The sequence below is a fragment of the Lytechinus variegatus genome, chromosome 4 (genome assembly GCF_018143015.1).
Source record: "Lytechinus variegatus isolate NC3 chromosome 4, Lvar_3.0, whole genome shotgun sequence".
In the NCBI taxonomy this organism is placed as follows: Eukaryota; Metazoa; Echinodermata; class Echinoidea; order Temnopleuroida; family Toxopneustidae; genus Lytechinus; species Lytechinus variegatus.
The window spans coordinates 53,985,253-54,006,525 of NC_054743.1; the positions used below are offsets into that span (position 1 = coordinate 53,985,253).

The 21,273-nt window shown below is 38.0% G+C and overlaps 1 protein-coding gene across 3 annotated transcripts in view; it reads right to left on the reverse strand.

Annotated features, from left to right (window-relative positions):
• The window catches only part of LOC121414338 (unconventional myosin-VI-like), a 53,669-nt gene that overhangs the window by 11,497 nt on the left and 20,899 nt on the right, over positions 1–21,273 (reverse strand). For 2 of the 3 annotated variants that reach the window (XM_041607480.1, XM_041607482.1), the window contains exons 7-21: positions 19,908–20,064; positions 18,908–19,072; positions 17,375–17,461; positions 13,232–13,412; positions 12,368–12,497; positions 11,178–11,427; positions 9,559–9,631; positions 9,021–9,148; positions 8,383–8,478; positions 7,700–7,873; positions 6,224–6,356; positions 4,126–4,256; positions 2,717–2,924; positions 1,918–2,070; positions 1,539–1,621 (exon numbers count right to left, since the gene is read on the reverse strand). In XM_041607480.1, coding sequence (XP_041463414.1) covers positions 1,539–1,621; positions 1,918–2,070; positions 2,717–2,924; positions 4,126–4,256; positions 6,224–6,356; positions 7,700–7,873; positions 8,383–8,478; positions 9,021–9,148; positions 9,559–9,631; positions 11,178–11,427; positions 12,368–12,497; positions 13,232–13,412; positions 17,375–17,461; positions 18,908–19,072; positions 19,908–20,064 — 2,149 coding nt within the window. The remainder of the gene's footprint in view (positions 1–1,538; positions 1,622–1,917; positions 2,071–2,716; positions 2,925–4,125; positions 4,257–6,223; positions 6,357–7,699; positions 7,874–8,382; positions 8,479–9,020; positions 9,149–9,558; positions 9,632–11,177; positions 11,428–12,367; positions 12,498–13,231; positions 13,413–17,374; positions 17,462–18,907; positions 19,073–19,907; positions 20,065–21,273) is intronic. The other variant, XM_041607481.1, reaches the window with a different exon arrangement.

Below are 21,273 nucleotides of genomic sequence, written 5' to 3' on the forward strand. Positions count from 1 at the left end.
GCACGGCGAAAATATCGTGCGATTCATTGAGGGCGGGGGGGGGGGGCCTCCGAGGCCCCCCCGGCCTAGATAGGGTTAATACTACACTTTAGTGCATTCCATGCACACAAATATGCCCTTAGCAATAGGCATATTTAAAGGGCATTGCGTAAAGGTGTTTCTGCATTGATGGGGGGAGCAAAAATGTTCTGCTACATGCGTTCTTGCACCGACACGGCAAAATCAAGGAGTAAAGAAAGAAATGCAAATCAAATCAAACGTGAATTGATGCAGTTATCAAAACAGATAAATAAGAGGGTGGTACGCCGATTAGTTGAATTTAGAAAGTTTCAAATATGGCACAATCAATATATATCAAAGCAGACATTCAAAGCAATATATCGGCTCCCATGAGGAATGGATTATCAATGGCTGATCCCAGACTTTGTGAATCTTACTGGAAATAACCAGCAATAGAGACTTTCTTTGGGGCTAGCAAATTCAATGAACCAGGGAGAAATTCTTGGGTCCAGCTTGGCTTAGCCTTGGGTAAATGTAGGGCCAGGGAAAGTGACATCACTTCCAATAGCATTATATAACGTCTGATAGTACTAAATCTCTTCCACTCTGTGTCTGCTGTTTCATAGAGTTGTTCGTAAGATGAGAGCAAATTTAAGAACGACTGGTGAACCTTTCTTATGCGCTAGATGATCACCAATGAACATTTAATTATGACGATCATTTACCACAAGAAAGGATCACCAGTCGATCTTAAAGTCACTCTTAACTTATACGAACAGCTTTATGTAACAGCACCCTTGTGTGATTGGCATCTGAATTGCTTCAAATTCCCCATGAACACTGAAGCACACATCACCTCCTATATAATTCTTAAATCCATAAAACAGACTGGCTTCAATTCTCTTCAATCCCTTGCCCCACGTCTCTGCAACAAACTCCCCCCAACTCTATGAATTGCTACCTAGTGTAAATTGACCTATTCAAAAAGCTGTTCAAAACAAGTTGTAAGTATTAAGTCGTAACTTGCTTTATGCCTCAAACATCCCTTTTGTATCCCCTTGAACAAGGAACTATATAGATCCAATCATCATCATCCTCATGGAGCATCATGGCCCAGTGGATTAGTCACTGGACTTTGAAACAGAGGGTCATGGGTTCAAATCCCAGCAATGGCGTAGTTTCCTTCAGCAAGGAATTCATCCACAGTGTGCTGCACTGGACCCAGGTGAGGTAAATGGGTACCGGCAGGAGGTAATTCCTCAAAAAGCTGTGTACACCTGAAAATAGGTAGCTTACATGTAGCTTTGCTGGGGGAATAACAATTAAAGCAGGTCCCGCTGGGAGAACAGTTTTCGAAACTGAAGTGGCTACCCTGGGTAAATATACTGCTATTATCATCATCATCATCATCATCATCATTTCAATATTATCATTTTTAAAATTATTATTACTATTATTATTATTACATGTAACATTACCATTATCATTTCTATCATCATTATTGTCATTATTATTATTATTAAAAAGAAATAACATACCTTTATCTTGACAATGAGATCTTCTAAAGCCTTGCTAGTTGCAGCGACTTGTTGCTGAGCTTGTTTGTCTTTAATTGTCTTCGCTGTTTAAAAAAGAACATACCAGAAGAAATATCAGACAGGTAGGCAGACAGAATGCACAGAAATTAATAATTATATCAGAAATCAACATTTCATGTTATTTCAGATCAAACAACTTGCTCCTCATCGCAAGATGCACTCCCTCAAGCTGAGCGTTGAATGCTGAATGACAACACAACAATGCTGGGCGAGCCCACAGAAACAAACTTCATTGAATGTATCACCCGACTTCACACATTTAATATCCGGGGTTCGCTAACTTGTTCTTTATTGAAAGAAAAGTTCTCGAATAACCTACCAACTTGGGCCAGCTTGTTGAGTTCCTTGCTGAGTGTGCGGACTTGCATGAGGCTCTTGTACCTTGGTCTGTGTTTGCGCATCGCTAGGAACATCCTAATGGTGCTCTGTATCTTGATCAGCGCAGCACGACGATACAAGATCTTGTTCTTCACTTAAATGACAAGAGCAAATCAAATTAATAATAATGATAATATGATGCAACATTTATATAGGTTTAATGCAATATTTCTATTACTACTACCCCGGCTTCAACAAGGCTCCCCTGATTGGGCGCACAAGCATTCAAGGAATTATCTACGTTTTTATGTGCTGCACTCAATGGGTACCCAGTAGGAAGAAATTCCTTGAGTGCTTGTATACAGCACGTCTTAAGCTGGGGGTAATGTTGACAAAAGTATCGTAAAGCACAGTTGAGTACATACAAATAGCACAATATACATGATACATACAATATACATACTTTCTCATTCTACAGTGTACTGACAAAATGATAATTTATAGATTTTGGCAAAAAACGCAATTTGCATTGAATTTGTACAGAAATTCACATTTCTGAGCAACTTTGGGTTTGCATGCACTTACAAAATGTTGCATGATTTCGGAACCGCATACCCGGGGGTATCAATTTCAGTCTCAAAGGTTGAGCAAGACTTGAAAGTAAAAAGTCAGCGAGCAACAGGGTAAAAAACTTTGCGTGGCGGATTTACTGTGAAAAAATGTCAAGGGGGGGGGGCTGAATCGGTCCCCAGTCTTTTTAGGGTTAATGGTGTTGCCTAATAAACGTAATGAACCCTTACACTTAATGACCATCAATGTTCCCCATTGTCCTCTCTTCCAACGGGTACAGATGAGCCAGCGTCGAACCTTCTTGATCAGGACTTTGAGATGCTCTGGATCAGACTTCATCATCTGATCGAATTCCGCAAACTTGCCCGGTCTGAAGAACACCTTGGTGAGGCCAAATTGATAGTCATTCTCATCAAGGCCCAGGGCGTGAAAGAGAGCCTGTCCAAAAAATGAAGAAAATAAACATCGACTTCAATTGGGACATTCTGCCACAAACTCGGTCACATAACACAAATAATTGCCATTGACTGTATGCTTGATTTTCATGATTAATTGTACTTTGTCGTCAATGCAATCATTCGTTAAAAGATGTTCTACGATGATTGATAAGCTTTTTAATACGGGCCCCAGGTAGCGTAATCCCTGCAGCAACCACCTAGGGTGGATAGAGTTCAGAGCAGACCAGCCAACCTTCAACGAAAAAAGTAATCTTAGGAAGAAAAAAGTCATCTTAGGAAGGAAAAAAAGGGATTTTTTTAGAAAACAAGGCATTTAAAAAAATTTGTCTCAAAGCAACAATCGCTAGCCTATTGTACTGAGATTAGTGAAAAAAAAACATGTGAAATGACTCTACTTGATAATTCACCCTTTCAAAAATATGCTCGTAGGCAAGCATTTACTACTGTATTCTTTTCACGCAACAAGTTACTAACAGAGTTTTACCAGTCAGGCGCTAGTGTCATGCGCTGTGTATAATACATACTCCATGATTGGAAATTAAAAAAAAGAAACAAATCATACAAAAAAAGTATTGGTGCATTCATAGCAAAAAAGAAAGAGGAATAAATACTCTAGAAAGGGAACGGTTGGCATGTCTGTCAGAGGCATCATCATTTTATGAACAGAAATTTGAAATATGGGGGTGCTTTCCAAAGACTTAGGTGTAAGATAAACTCAATGCCGACACACATGATTTTTCACACGCAATCTCACTGAATCATAGGCAGAAGCACAGTCACATTCTTTCAGCATGATTTGACCTATCGGCTCGGCGTTAATCAACACATTGCCAATCTCGACCCAGGTGCTAAATGGGTACCCGGTAGGATGCGACAGTTATTGTACCAGTATGTTTGAATTTGCTAGCGATATTACGGTGCTGCGATGAATGCCAGGAATGCTCCCCAGGAAGTGGAAATTGTGCACTTTTCGCTTGGGATTAATTGAATCCAATGACCGAGGTAATAATATGCCGTAAGTAATAGGAAAACAAGCTATTATTATCAAATACATGTGAATACTAGAATATTATATTTACTCAATAACGGTAAAAGAATTCACAATAATGTTAAAAAGTGGGGATTTAGTGAGAATGCAAGCAGACTGAAAAGAATAGTTTGGACACTGAAAGCATGCCTACCTTGCAGAAGAGCCTCGGATCCAGACGAACCAACTCCGCTGGCATGTACTGCTTGTACATATTATACAGATCTGAGAACTGTGTGCGGGATGGGAAACCTCCCTGCATCAACTCCAGGACAGTCACCATTCCTACAAAAAAAAAAAAAATCAGTGTTTTCACAAGTCACTTCCGTACCAAACAATGCAGGGTTCAAAGGGTTAAACAGCCATTTGTAGATGTACATCATCATCATCCGTTAAAGTACAGTCCACCAGGTTGGTGTATCATCGTACTTGTAGAATCAGCGCAGTCTTAGCGCAATTGGATTTTCTGCACCTCAGCCTTGAAGCTATCTACTATCGACTATCTAACTGTAATGGCAGGGAGAATATTCCATAGTGTAATGGCATCAGGAATAAAAGTTTTCTGATAAGTAACACTGCGAGCAGGTGGGACGTGTAACCTCATCTGATGACCAGGAAGCGTAGTGGAAGTAGCAGCCTGGTCATAAGAGGTTTCCAGGTCATGGGTTTCCTGGTCATAGGTTTGCAGATCGACAACTCTCTTACCTAAGACATATTACAATATAGCACAGGCAGCAGGCGAGTTTCACTGAACAATGTAAGTTAGAAATTGGTTTGATTAGTGGAACAATACATGTATAAAGAGAGGTACATGGAAAACGGTAGTCTTTACGGTAATACATGAGGATCATAATCACTCGAAAGAGAGAATAGTACAACATGCAAGGTGTTGAGAACACAGTTGTCTACCAAATCTCTCAGGTTTCACACGAGTGAGTGACATCACGATAAGGGCGTAATTTATTTACTATTGAAATACGCACTTCAAAAATTGAATTGAAAAAAAATATACATGTAGTATCAATATCACTGCATAGAAAATCACACACAAATGCAATATTTGGTACCAGTTCTCCCAGTACATCAGTTCGCGGCCAGGGAATAGGAGGGGAAACCGTATCACTGTGAGTGACCTAGTGGTCCCTCCGCCCATTTGCGTGCACGTGTTAAGAAACGCACAAAGTCCCTAATGATTATACAGTGCGTATCAAAAAAAAGTTTACACTTTGAAAAAGCCCTGGGAATGAAAAAATATACGACATGTGGGTAAATTTTTCAGATATAATTTTGGGTTTGGGTCTTATCTATCCAATGAAAGTAAAAGTTTTGTCAGAATGTTACACTTGAGTGAGCGCTGTCCATTTTTGTAAAGCTCGCAGAAATCTGTTTGCGCAGAAATGCTCATTTTCACGCTGTGTCAAGGGGGAAGGGCGAAATCAAACTTGCCCTGCGAAACATTTCTCATACATTTCCCTTGCACTTTTAGTCAATTGAAATAAAACGGACTCATTCAAGCATTCTGTAACAATTTTGCCACCCAAATTGAAGTTTCAACACTTAGTAAGCACAACCTTTACCATTTTTGTGCAAGCTGGATCTGAGGACATAACTGAATCTGAACAAAAGTTTATATCAGACATCTCCAGCATTTTTTCACGAAGTTTTTATCATTTAAAGTGGGTTTACGTTTCATTTTTCATTTAATACTTGTTTCTCCACACATTTCATAAGCTAGATACTGATTAACAAAATGAAATAAAGCCTAAGCCATTCCATGTAAATCACAGCTCAGTGTAAAGCAAATATCGTCACGATGGCCTCGGTGTGTGGGGGAGTGGGGTGGGGCGCAATGCACACTTTGAAGTGTTTGTGGGCAAGGAAACAAGTAAAAAAGGTGAAAAATATCTTTAAATCAATTTTAGTAGCTGAATTCCACTTTTTCTTCATGTTTAAGTTCTACCTTTATTCGCATAACTATTTCAAAGCTCTGCGCAAATCAATTTTCACTAACTTTTCAAAAGTAAGTGGTGCTCACTCAAGCGGAAATATTTTTCGACAGTTATATCGTCATTTGCTTTAATGGATCTGTACTTATGTTAAAATGTGGAAAAATCTTCAGAATATTAGAAATGTGTAATTTTACAGGATTTTTTCAAAGTATAAACTTTTTTTTGATACGCACTGTATAACTAAATCAAATTTTAAGTTTTGCTTATCGTGTCACAAAATGTTGTCTGCCTGAAGAGAATTACCTGAGCACTGCAGCTGACTCAGAATCTGACCCCCTTCAAACAAATTGTCCACCATCTTTCCATTCGGCTTGATACAACGTACGAAGGAAGACCCAGTACTTTGTAGTTTCTCCATTAACTGGTTGAGTTGTACCTACAGGGTAAAATGGATAGAATAGTAGTGGGAATGGCAAATAAATACGAATGCATACTCAGCATGCATGAAATTATAAAGGGGGAGGGGGCAAATGTCTGCGTACCAGTCAATTTAACCCGAGATTAATCATGATTTTCTACTTCACAAAAAATTTAGTTGATAATGTTCCTTATATTCTTATGAGTAAGGGTGCCAAAAATCTCACAAAAAAATTGAGATAAATGTATGATATGCTGTAAAAAAAAAACCTTGGCCGGTTATTTTCAGATTGAACAAGAGATGGTGCCTTATGTCTGCGCACCCATTCACTTTACAAACGATTCAGGGATTTTGATGAGAAGGGCTGCATTATGAGACCATGAAATGCCTGAAATTCATTATTTTCTACTATTTTGAGTAAGATTCTTTAATGAATATCTTTCTACACATTGCATGTACATGTATAGTTAGTGGTCCTCGTGGATCTTCTGTAACTAGAATCGCGCAGATACACTTGCGCGCAGACAAGAGGCACTGTGTAGAATTAGAGGACCTTACCAAGAGAAATGCAATAGAATGGTCTACCTCGATTGCGTTTACCCTAACATGCTGAGGCAAGGATTCAATTACTTATCCAGACAAATGGAATTCCTGTTAAAGGTATGCTTACATGTACATTGTGCTGGTAATATAATTCAATTTGCATTTGTAATATTTCAGCTATGTCTACATCAAATTTGCTAAAAGATGCTGTGAATACACTCATTCTTTTTTGCATTATCATTTTCATTTTTATTTTCATTCATTATTAATTTTTTAAATTTTTTTCAGGGGGGGGCTTAGTCACTGTAAGCAGGGAATGAACTAGGGAATTTGAAATGTGAATTAATACAAATTGTATTTCCGGCATTATGGTTATGCATCCGGTATTACTTTTTAATTATCAACTTATTCCAGAAACAGAAAATTATGGAGCTCGATTACTTGTGGGACTGGGTGAAGATGTCGCTTCAGACATGTCTAAATTATATTTTATTTTGTTGATGGGCTGTAAAAATCTTGCATCTCAAAATTAAAATAATTTGAGAAAAACTTAGGAGAAACTGTATTTAAGAAGTACATGTACAGCAATGATGGAAACGTAACACTGTCTGACAACATTCTCCTAAATAAATTTCCTGTATTGAACACTTTCGAGGCAAAAGAAGTTGCCACTTTATAGGTCACAACTCTCATATACAGATCTATCTGAACTGTCCTTAAAAACAATTATGAACATGTGTTTCTACATGTATTAGCCCCCTGATGACCTACAATCCGCCCCCCCACCGGCAAAGTGCAAAATTTCAGACAAACCGTACCTTGAACTTATTGCCGACACTGTCGAAGGCCAGTTTCTGAACATTCTGACCGCCACGTCCCTTGGGAGGCTCCTTGATCGGGAAGAGACTGGTCAAGAACGGATCTTTGCAATCTCTTATCACAACCTCCAACGAAGCATGCAAGGCATCGTTATTCTTCTCTATGAATTCACTCTGTAGAGGAGAAAATCATAAAATAACATTCATAACAGCATCAACAATAAAAGAAATAATTCAATTGCTGATAAAGCACATAAAAATAAAGTCTGGATGCGATTTAGATGGTATAAAAGAAGGAAAGAAAGAATGAAGAGTTTACAGAGCAGCAAATATAACAACAATAATAATAACAGCAATAATAATTTTCAGCTTCCCACGATTTTAGCACAATTAGACCATTGCCTATCAAAGGTAAATCCGTCGACATCTAGCTGGATGGAGTTTGTGGTTCGTTGCTCACGCACGACCAAGGGGCAAAGGAAATGAAATCCAGGTACACAATAACACAATGTACCAAATATGTGTAAGTGTGTAACTTTGTGCACACTCAACCTTTCGAAGTACTTTTCGGGACACAAAAGAGTGAAGTGTAGCACGTCCACCTACTGATGTCGATGGCAAAACAAGATTTCAGAATACGGGCCTTCACAAGACCTACATGTACGTGTTTAAAGAGAACTTACGGTCTGATAGCACACAGCTCCAGCAAAATGACGTATAAGGATTCCTTCATCGTCCCTCAGGTTACGATGAGCTGTCAACTTGGATTTACGAGGTATCTGCGAATTGATCATAAGAAATTAATTACCATGTGCCAATGCAACCGCTAAAGGTAAATTTTATGTGAACCATGCAATCCATTTTATTTTTAGATTGTTCTTTGGGCCTGGGGTTGCCATCATGAAGTGATGAAAAGTGGCCCATAACTGCCATATAATAAAACATAGTTAAATTAAATAGTAGAAAGTTTTACATCAAACTAATTAAACATACTGTATGAATCAACACTCTTGTCTTCTTAAATCTGTTGAAGGTACTAGGAGTTAAGGGAATGCGTTTGCAGGAATTAATTCCATCGCTGAGCTGTCCTAGCATGTATTTCTGGAAAATACAATTTTCTACTACCATGACTAAGATTATTATCATTGCTTTCATTCACTGAAACAAAGAAAGGCAAAAAAAAAGATGTATAAATCATAATTTATACAGGAAATCTGCATAAACCATGGGTTCAACTGACCTTTTCAAAACCATCTTTGTGAATTTGGGCCAATACTGGTGTAATGTGTCATGAGGAGTAAAATCAACTTTGTTTACTTACAGCCAACCTGAAGTGCGATTTATGTTTCTGATGTACATTATGAGTGAAGTTGTTTGCACTTGCTTTGGGTAATTTACTCTCTTCATCTAGCAGGTCTAAAATACCATTGGGTTTGAGTTCAATTAGATCTGCAGGAAAATTAAACCATGAAGATTAAAAGCAATTTGAATATCAATCAAGATTTAAATTTACAATACAAGCAAATTTGCGAAGAATAAAGCGGATATTGTTTCAAAATCTGTTCTTGGAATTGTCTTTCACAATATTCATTTTTGAAAAATTTGTTTGACAAACAACTACATCTAAAAGTCTCCTATCTCTTCTCCCTTCTCTCCTTTCTTATTCTTTTTTATTGCAAACCAAAATAATCAACAAAAAAAATAACAAAGGATATACTTCAATAAGTGAAGGCATACTTGAAAAGGAGCCAAGGAATCCAACGTACCCAAAAGATGTTTGGATAATGTTTGCTGATGTCCAATGGTAATATTACCATATCATTAGTGGATACTGGTTAATATGAAAAGGCCCTACTTACCTATACAGTCTTGGTTATCCACATACGTAACTGTGTTCACACCAAGACTTTCCCTTTCATACAATTCTTGCTCCTACAAAAAATAAATCAAATCATTACATATATTAAATAAAAAAGCAATATATGAAATAGATGTTTTATTCAAACTCAGTCACAGGGGTGAAAAGGTATGCGGGGAGGGGCTGTAGAATGCAGACAGGCCAGGATGACGGGGAAGGGGGGGGGGGTGATAAACAAAGAGTTACTAAAGTATGACTTAAATTTCCAGTTGCGTGTGTTATAAAAGGCATCACTGCATTGGTCAAATAATACTAAGATTCTGGATTAAATATCACGAACACATCAGCATTAAGCATGACTATAAGTCAAAGTTAAGCATGACTTTAAGTCTTGCTTAAATGCTGACGTGCACAAGATAAGTAACACACAATCTTATGGATTTGACAAGCAGTAGTGCGCGTCTTCTTAGAATGATTTTGACCATTGCAGCGATGCCCTTTTTTACCACATGCAATTGGTGCAACTTCAGGGCCCTGTCTCACAAAGATTTACGATTGATCCAATCAATAACTCTATGGAAATCCATCAGTGTCATAATTTTTTTTACATAAAATTTTCAAAATGTCCTTTGTAATCAAAGGCAAACACACCAAATTGTCTATAAAACAGTGAATATATGTAATTTACGTCATATCTAGAAAACGTTTTGAACATTCATACATTTTATATGTTGATGTTGCTGGCCGCCCATAGTTGTGATTGATTGGATCAATCGCAACTCTTTTTTAAAGATGGGCCCCTGGTCACACTGTGAAATAGCCCCAGGACTACCAATCTTGTCACAGGTGCCAGTATCTCCTGTCCACACAGCCAGGGACTCTTCATGGCGCAGATTTGCCTGACAAGGCATCAGTGGTCCAACCATGCCCAACTACTCCAACCATGGGATTGCAGTGTCCTGGTCGCTTTCATGGACGGACAGTCACATACATAGCCACCCTATGCCATGCCTCAGGCATGTTAGAGCAGGATCCCGTATAACAAAGACTTACAATTGGTCCGAAATCCATAACCATCATAATATTTTCTTCAGGAAATTTGCACAATGTTCTTTGTATTAATAAAACAAATTAATACAAAGAGAATCACCCTGAATTTTCAAGAAAAAGACTTTAAGAACGAATGGTGATCCTTTCTTAATCGCTAAACCATCGCCAATGAATATACCATTCACCACAAGAAAGGATCACCAGTCGTGCTAAAAGTCGCTCTTAACTTACGAACAGCCTTATGAAACACCCACCTGATCAACCTCAACTATATGGAAAGCCATCAGTGTCATAATTTTTCCCTACAGGAAATTTGCTCAGAGTCCTTTTGTAAACAAAGAGGAGTACACTAAATTTTTAGTAAGATGATGAATGCATGTATAAAAATCATATCTAGAAAATATTTGGAACAAACATGCATTTTATATGTTGACATCGCTGGCTTTCCATAGTTGTGGTTGATAGGATCAATCGCAAGTCTTTGTAAGATGAGGGCCCTCCTCTATAGGTACCTCGTGCATATAATTCTTACAAACGCCCTCAACGATGTATACTATTTATATACTATACCTCTTTCAGTACTCTACGATTAAAGAACTGCTGGAGCTTCTCATTGCAGTAGTTGATACAGAACTGCTCGTAGCTATTGAGGGTGAAGAACTCGAACCCAGCGATGTCGAGGACGCCGATGAAGTTAGCGGAGGACTTGAAGGGGAAGCAATCATTGATGCGGGACACGATATGATCAAAGAGATGGGAGTAGATTGCTTTAGCCAAGGCATCACGGGCATTGGACGCTTGATCCTTCTTCAATGGTACTCTAACAATAATAATGATAATAATAATAATCATGACGATAATGATGGTGATAACAATTATGACAATAACTATAATTATAACAATAGTAATGATAATAATAACAAAAAAAAAAAACAATAATAAAAACAACAATGATAATAGACATTTGGATAGTGCCATCAATCTAGACGTGCAAAACAAACAGCACTCGTCAGGCCCATGTGAAGTATGTAAAGTTTCCAAACTACTGAAAATTTGATTTTGTTCCAATTATGAAAAAGAATATTCTGATAATGAAATTGAATAATCCAAACCTGAAGCAATTGTTAACCATCAAATCCTGATTATCTTTTTTTTCTTTTGGTTAGCTTGCCTTTTCCACAAACTCGCCCGTTATTCAATTTGTCAATTATGTAATCTGATATATGTAATTTTCTATTTGGCGAACACTTTGGAAACCTGTAGGACCTACTGATAGGTCAGTGGGTTCAATGTTACATCCATTCCTAAGATGAAGTCCAACCTACAAAAGTGACGCTCGCTAGAGGATTATGTATTATGCACACTGCATCATTGGTGTAAACGTTTGTTCTTTTATGTGCACAGGGACCGTGTTCATTGTTAGCTGCCATAGCACCTAAAGCTTCATAGCCCAGAGCAACAAATAGACAAGGTTCTTATTTATTAACACGGTCTTCCTTTTCCGACCTTAGTTCGGATCCCGGAGTTCGGATTTGGTAATCTGGAGGGATTGAATTGCACCATAAAAATTTGCGGAGGGGGGGGGGGTGGGGGGTTGGGGTCAGGAACCCAAACTCCCTAAAGCATGAAAAAAAGGGGAGAAAAGGAAAGAGAAAGAGAAAAAGAGAGAGATAAGATCGAAACCCCTAGCCTGCACGGTACAAGATAGAGGAGATTATTCTTTCTTCCTTCCTTCCTGTCTGTGTGATGAAGATACTTACTTGATGACTGTACCCCTGGCCTGCATGGTACGAGATGTAAGAGATTGCTCCAATTCATTCCCATCAACTTTGATGAGTCCGGCTACAAACTTCAACGACTCCTTGGCATCTGGTGAAACATTACACCCACCTATCAAAAACAATCATATCACCCTGATGTTATACATATAGATATCATTGTTAATGCTCCTTTTATCATGCCTAAAAAAACAAATTGTTATGTTGCACTCATGAGCCCCAAATCGGAAAGTTGGATCCGTCAGCTGATTTTTCTTTTTCATTCTTTAAATATTATTTTGCTGATGAAAATCATGCATGGGATGAATTGCTAGTGCAGTCAAAATGCATGTTTAAGCACCTTTTTAAACCATTGAATATAAATTTGACCAAGCGGAATGAAAATGATCTAAGATGAGATCAAACAGGAATTCGGTGGATTGACAATAAGGTGCGCCATCTATCGGTTAGCAGCGAACAGGTCAAATTCCTAACTTTGGGGTCTACATTGCGTGCAGGCAGCGCACAGTGCTTGTGCTTCAAAAATGAAATCCATATGGCAAGAATTCACCAAAAACGGGCTAAATTTTGCAATGAAGCATGCAGGCAAATCTCTCTCGTACCTCCTGGACCCACATAAACAGCATACCCGCTCGAGCTGCGTCGGCCAGCACTGAATAATCGCATGCATGCATTCACCTTAGTACTAGCACGCACAACTGATGTTGACTTTTTCCCATGATGCATTGCGAATAGCGGCCAGTCTGCTGCAACCGATGATGGCGCACCGGATAGTGAATGCACCGAATTAGAGGAAGCGGATGCAGACCAACCAGCAATGAACCTGCAAACCAAAGGGTCTATTACCTTCCTGACTGTCGCTTCCCGTGAATGCGATGTTACCAAGGTGCAAGACACAGGCTACGATCCTCAGGATGTCAAACTCCTCCTGGGCCTTGAGGCCGATCTTCTTGAGCGCATCTACGACTCTCTGGTATCCGCGGTAATCGTCCACCTGGATGTCATGCAGCGCTCCCTTCTTCTTGTACTGATTTTGGGTCAAAGAAAACAGAGTAAACAAAAAAAAGAAAGAATAAATTCACAATTGTATATATCTATAAATTTTGGGGAACCATAGGCCTCATCCACCGCGATGACATGGAGCACTTCCTTCCTCTTGTACTAATTTCAGGTCAAACAAATCAAAAAGGAGGAAAGAATATATTCACAAATGTATTTTGGATAAAATTTACTTAATCATAGTATCTAGGAACTAAGGCCGGATTCTTCTTAATCTCTTTTAGCAAGCTAACATGAACATCAATTAACTATCTAGGCACATCAGTACCAATAATGAATACCAGAAAATGAAAAAGGTAATAGAAGTGAGAGCTGTGCTGAAAATTAATTTTGAATCATCCCAAAATTATCAAACAATATTTATTGTTACGCATCTAATTTACTAAAATGCTTTAATACCAGTACCCAAATTACAATGCTCGACAATATGGAAGATGCAAGTTACCATCATATTTTTCAAGCAAAAAAATCATCTCCCATAATATTTTGTGGCCCATCATGTTCAATTTAACTCATCATTACTAGAGTCTGTACTTCAAACAGACTTTCTAAAGGAAATACCCAGTTCTGGTAGGCAACACATGTTAAAAGGCTGCTGAAAATAAATTTATACAGTCGATTAATTCTAGATACTAGTAACATTTTCACTCAATAAAATATCATATTCTAAAATGAGGAAAGAAAAAAAACACACACATGCTATACTGAAACACAATCAAGCACTACTTGCAGAATTGCTACAATACAGGCAAATAAAAAAAAATCCATAACAAGCATTTAACTTTATATGTAAGCAATCAGCTACAGTAGTACAATATTACATAATTACCTTTGCTCCTGAGCTCTCTCTCTCTCCCTCCCTCTTTCTCTCCCTCTCTCACATTTTCTTCCCTCTCTCTCCACCTCTCTGCCTCTCTCTCTCTCTGTTTGCCTCTGCCCCCTTTCTCTCTCTCTCTATCTCTTTCTTCCTATCTTACCATGTCCTTTTACTTTCTCATTCCGAATCTTATTTTGATGTGTATATATGTTTTCTTTACTTATGTTTTCTTTATGTTATGAATTATATGTTTTTTGGTATTAATGCAGAGCCCTGTGGAAGACCAGCGATTTTTAATGAATATTTTAATTGTATATATTGTGTAATTTTACATATTTGTTTGTATAAAGCTGAACAGGCTACTCTGGATAAAGATTTGAAATAAATAAATAAATGAATAAACATTAAAGCAACAAAAATAATTTAGTGGATATCTTAATGGACTGAGAGTTGATAGTGACTGCAGAGACATCCTAGGGTCTTAAAGCCTATCTCCAAAACCTGTGTTTTATTGGATAAATTTACAGATTTAAATGACAATCTTTTTTTATTAGGCACCTGATCAAAACCTACATATTTTTGTACTTTTTTATTTAAACTCATTCTCCTAAGCATTTAGTGGGCTAAAGTGACAGTTTCAAGAAATAATCTGGTTTGTACAGCTTTCCAATATCCAATCCATATTTTTTTATAAAGTGTTCAAAGGCTTTTTTAAAATAAAATATTACAGAGAGAGAGCGCAATGTGCCAAATTTAAATCCTAACAGGTGCCAAATTTAAAATCCTAACAGGTGCCAAATTTAAATCCTAGTGGGTGCAAAAATGCCAAATTTGAATTCTAATGGCTGAAAAAGATCCAATGAATATTACACTTTTTTTAATGTTAGAATAGATGATACTCCAGTATAATTCACATTACAGACCTTTTAGCAAAGCTTTACAAACTAGCAAGGGAAAGAGATAAACAAATTTCTGATACATCACTCGTCTATTGCCCTGGCATTGGAATTTGGAAGTGAAAAGTATATTTGCTGGTCTCTCCTGTCAACCGAGCTGCCATGCAAATTACTTACAGCAACCGTATTCTGAAGTCGGGTTTAACTTAAACTCAGGTTTAAAGTTGTGGTTTAAGTATGGGAAGCCAAAAGCATCAAAATTTTAAAGTTGTATGTTTCTTATGTTTCCTGTGCTCTTTCCTGATTCATCTATGGTGAAGACAATCATCTATTCATTCGTACTAGACAATTATGAATGATTTGAGGGCCAAATGAGCTGAGGTGTGATATCGTTACTGTGATTTATGCAATAATTGGCTATCCATACTTAACCACAACTTCAAAACGCGAGTTAAAACTTAAAACCGACTTCAGAATACAAGCCTTTATATTTTTCGACTTGATTCAAGCAAAATCAATACAAAAATAAAAACAAAAATAAATAAATACAAAAATAACAATAAAGTACAGTGAGATAAACACATAACATGCTCAATGTCAATGTATTCATTTTTTTATTAACTCACCATAAGTAGACAGTTGAAGAGAAAAGGTAACAATGAAGAAAAATGTAAAATACATGAAAAGAGATCGATGTACGTGCATATTGATTTTATATCACTTTGAGATCACAATAAAGGAGGGAAATTCACAAAGTTCAGAAATATACAAAACAATATCTAGAAATAGTTACATGTATGAATAAACCCGGGTTGCAACTCAATACTGTCAGTGCATGGCAGTACTTAGTATATTAAATGTACAGTGCTGATGCAAGTGACAGGTACATACATCCACATGTACTTAATGGTTCTCTGACATTTGCTCTGGAAACAAGTATGATTTTGTTTTGGATTACCTAAAGGGGGGGGCACTCAGGATATAATGCGAGGCGGGTAAGTGCCGCGGAGAGGACCTCCATTTTTAAACTCAAATTTCCGTTCCAAGCAAAAACATTTTTTATCTTATTGAGAAAAAGAACAAATAAAGCAGCTCCAAAGCATAGCATTTTCTTAAATCGAGAAAAAAGAAAAAATAAATTTGTTCCAAAGCTTCGCATATTTTTGTTACACCATTCCGGACGTATTAATCCGCTACAATAAGCTGCATAAGAGGCAACCATCGTCTCTGCCCGAGCTCATCCGGTGGCACCGGGCTAGCTGCATGCACGTACGCGTGTTCTATAGGGACGATGATTTTCTGTTTCTAAAAATTGCCTTTTGCGTTTCAGAAAATCTTAAATTCCGTTTCAGTATGTCTGAAAATGGGAATTCTGTTCCCCATAGTCTTTGTGTACCGGGACATGAAAAAGTGACAATTTTGTTTACATGGAAAATCATTATGCAACGAGTAGCAATATCAAAATGCTCATGCTGGTCAAAATTTGTATCTGCCACTGTAGTACTAACAACACTTTAAAATCAATTTAATCAATCTACTTTGTTGCATTTCTTGTTCCAAAGTAATTTATCTTGCCTGCCATGACCAAAATTAGGGTCAATATATTATATCGACCATAATTTTGGTCATTCTACTGTGAGAATTTTGCTTGCCCAATTTAGAAGTTTTGGACTTCACTTCAGAACACTTGCCTGACTCTAACTTTTGCTTGCCCCAGGCAATCAGGCAAGTGCTTATGTAGCACGCTGCAATATATCATTGACATGCTAACACTAGCGTACCTGGGGGGGGGGGCAGTCTGCCCCCCCGACGAGTCACAACCCATGCACAAAGGACGTGTCCCTGCCCCCCTCTGACGAGCTTGAAGACCTGTTTTGCTCCCCGACGAGCTTGAAGACCTTTTTCTTTTCAAATTTTTTGGCGGACGGTTTCGTCCCGCCCCCCTGTGGGAATTCCTAGGTACGCTACTGCATGCTAACCATCCAGCAACAGTGTTAGTATAACAAAATCAATAATATAGGATTTGTATAGCGTATGTATCCACCTTGCTGGGTACTCAAGGTGCTCCTGTATTACCCGGCTAAGCTAGTCTACCCATTCCGCTGTGCACAGCTTTTGGAGGAATTACCTCCTGCTGGTACCCATTTACCTCACCTGGGTTGAGTGCAGCACAATGTGGGTAAATGAGTGGAAGAGTAAAAGGAATGTTTGCCTCACCACTTTACTCTGTCTGTCTTCTTTCTGATTCAGCTGCTTCTGAGACTCTTTGCCTGCAAAGTACTGAGTAATTCCGTTCCGTAAGTACTGTCAAGAAAACAAACACAATGACCATCACATATACTAGATAAAACTGTAACATCGAATGCAGTAAAAATTAGAAAAAAGTAATTCTTCTTCATACTGTCACAGTCATCTATAAATGATAAGAAACTCTTATTTTTAGAAGGTCTCAATGGATTTTGTCTACATGTACATTCAATCAAGTACTTGTGCCTTTTCAAGCTCAGAGAAGATCTTAAAATTCATCTTCCTCCCTGGCAACATTTGTTCATATTCTTCAGTATGAGTATTCAAAAACAAACTAAAAACCTACATGTTTTCTCAGTAATATTTCTTTATATATTGTAAGTAATTGGAGAATAGAATTCATTGTTACATACATATTGTAAAGCGCATTGCTATTCAAATTCCTACTATATGTATGCATATCATAGCTATGGGACGGTGTATTCATGTATATATTTATGCATACTACAAGTAGTATATATTACAGTTGGTATTGGGCTGGCATAATACAGAAAAAATTTGGCTTTCACATTTTTGTTTGGGAAACCTTAAAGATACAAAGATGAGATCTGGAGCATATTAAAATCTGAAGAGAAATCGGGTGCAAACAACGCCTTTCATAAAAAAAATTGTATATTTTATTAATACTAAATAAAGAATTCATTCTTAAAAGAATTCTTATATATTGGCTGGTAGTTTACGTGTATGTGGAAAAGACTACGAGACCAATATTTGAGAGATCACGCAAAGGGCGGCCAAGATCAGGAGGGGGGAGGGGATCATGGTTCCGTCCCCAAGTCCGAAATACATCTCAAAAAACCCAGTCCTTTCGGGGCTAATATTTTTTTGTGCAAATATGACAAGCTACCTGCACTAATACCGAATCATGAATGGAGACAGGTATTTTTAATTCTTGCCGTTTGCTGTGAAAAGGGTATTATAGGAAAGTTTAAATGGTCAACGAGTTGAGAATAGTTTGCAATGAATGAAGTCAAATGCAGCCGTATAGCAGGATGCGCAAATTGCTGTCAGTGGGAATCGGGAGCGATTATGAAAGTGTGGGGGTATGGGGGGGGGGGGTGGGAAGGCTGTATCCCCTGGTCAGTCTGGATCATCTTAATCTTTGTAGAGTGGAAAACAAATCTTGGGTCTGACGGTCAGCTGTAAAGCAACTTTAAGGCAAGATCACATATAGACTTACACACCCACCTTACAGGTAAAAACAGACATTTTCTTAATTTTCGGCTGGTAACGGGATATCATTTACTAGTCATGAGGGGCGATGGGGCGCTATGCTCTCTGCCCCAAATCATCCAGACATCTATTAAAAACTAACTGCCAGCCCCCCGGACCTAATTAAGGTTTTAGCATAAACTTATACACACTACTGGCTACATCTTTAAAGCCATTCATAAATTTCAATATTTGTTGCGTTTCACTACAAATGATTGTTAGGAAACAAACCTGATAATCGTCTGGGGTTTTGATGCACAGCTTGGCGCGCAGATCGTCAGGGGCGCCGGCACAGAGATAGTAGAATATATGGTAGTTCCTCTCCTCAACGTTCTGCCAACAAACACGCGGTTTCTCCAGCAGGTAGTGGGATACATAGCCCCCGACGACATTATGCTGAAAGAAAACGAAAAAGGGTCTTCATTGGTAGCATGCAATAGGTGAGAGCACCCAAGAACAAACCAGAGGAGACGAAAGAGTACATACAAGCAACGAGACATAAAGACAATGAGACAAAGAGATCCAATACATTATTTGATGCATGTTTTGGATTCCTCTCTGAATTTTCTTTTGAATGGTACCAGTTTCGTGAAAATTGGTCAATACATTACGATGCAATGGCCATTGAAAGTTGAAAGTCACGCCCATTTTTGTCAAAACAAGGAGAAAAGGGCGGGCCGTAGCACAAGAACCGACGGACCGATTGGACTAATTTTGTTTGTTTTATGCGTGGGCCATGGTGAATTTCATGTATACCAAATTACGACAAATTCTGAGAGGGTCGGGTGCAAACTTGCACATTCATTGGGTGAATTGGCATGGAATGACCCAAAGAGACAGTGAGTGAGAGAAAAAATATATATATCAAGTCAGAGAAAGGGAGGGAGTTGATCGGGAGGAAGTAGTGCAAGAGAAAGATAATCTTGAGAGGGAGGGAAGGAATGAGAGCAAGGGAGAGGAAGGGGAAAGGGAGAGAGAAAGTGGAGAGGAAGAGGGCAGAAGAAAACGAGAGAAAGAAAAGAAACAACCTTAAATAATAACAAACAAAACAAAATTATTTACCATACCTTGGCCAAAGGAACTCTGGCATGAAGAAATAACAATTTCTCTCTCAAAATTAAAAATACAAAGAGTACACTTTACAATGCAAGGCATCCACTTTGAAGAGTGCACAAGGCCACAAAAAACAGAATAAAAAATACTCAAAATTAGTAAAAAAATTGAAACCAACCTTATCACCAAAGTGCATCTCCATGAACTTCCCGAAGCGACTACTGTTGTTGTTCCTGACTGTCTTGGCATTGCCGAAGGCTTCCAGGAGTGGGTTAGCTTCAATGATTCTTTGCTCTATGATCCCTGCACTTTGTCCATGAGATTCTGTTAGATACCTGACGGTGGAGAAAGAACAAGCATTATCAACCGAACAAGGCATTTCGGAGACAAGGCATGAATACGCTGTGGTGTAGCGGTTCTGACTCTCGCCTTGTAATCAGAGGGTCATGTGTTCGAATCCCACCATGGTATAGCACCCTTTGGCAAGGCATCAATCCACAGATGCTAATTGGGTACTGGTAGGAAAAAACCCTCATTGTGGTTGGTTAGCAAGCTTGTGCCTAAAACAGGCTGCTTGGAATGCTATGAATCCAGTGACTCGGTAATGATAATTGTGAAGCGCTTTGAACAGTCGTAGATTGATAAAGCACTATATAAATGCCAATTATTATTATTAATACGTATTTTGCCTGTGTAAAACATCAAATATATCACAATGACACACCAGGGTGCATGTGTATAGATACATGTAGATAGAGATAGATTTTATTTTCACACGGTGAAAAGCCCAAACAGATACAGAGCCTGATTTGCGTGGGGGCCGTACCATGAAAAAATGTACAAAGTATAAGGCACCCAATCTTAAATAACACATAAAACATAAGAATTGTAATTTTTACCAGGTGATGACACAAAGAGATAAGTTTATACAAACAATTGAGTTATAATCAAATGATCAGTTTAAAATATACAGAATATCTTCAGTATGAATGCATAGTATAGAAAATATATTATGACTACAGATCATAATAATTATACACCCCTCCTCCTCAAATTTGTCATTTTCCAAATTTTGCGCCTCTATATAATGGTTTGTTACATCCATATGCCTATTCATCAAACCAAAGTGCAAGTGTCTTGTATGATAACGATGCGCACCGCTTTGTACACATTTTACGTCTCAAATACTTGGCCAGGATTACTTCATTAAAGTTCGCAAATAACTTGAAATCATGCGCACTGCATTGTATACACTTTACATCTCAAATACTTACACGTAGCAAGGATTAGTTCATGAAAGTTCTTGAATAACTTGAAATCATGTGCACTGCGTTGTATACACATTATACATGTATCTTAAATCTTAGCCAGGATTAATTCATTGAAGTTCTTGAATAACTTAAAATCAGAAGTACTGGTCAACAGAAGTAAATTGCTACAAACAAGAGCTTGAATTACACATCATCCAGAGCTTTACTTTTTGGGAGATGCATTATATTTCCCTCTGTAGACCCACATTACTTGTTATCCCTCCGGGCAATATA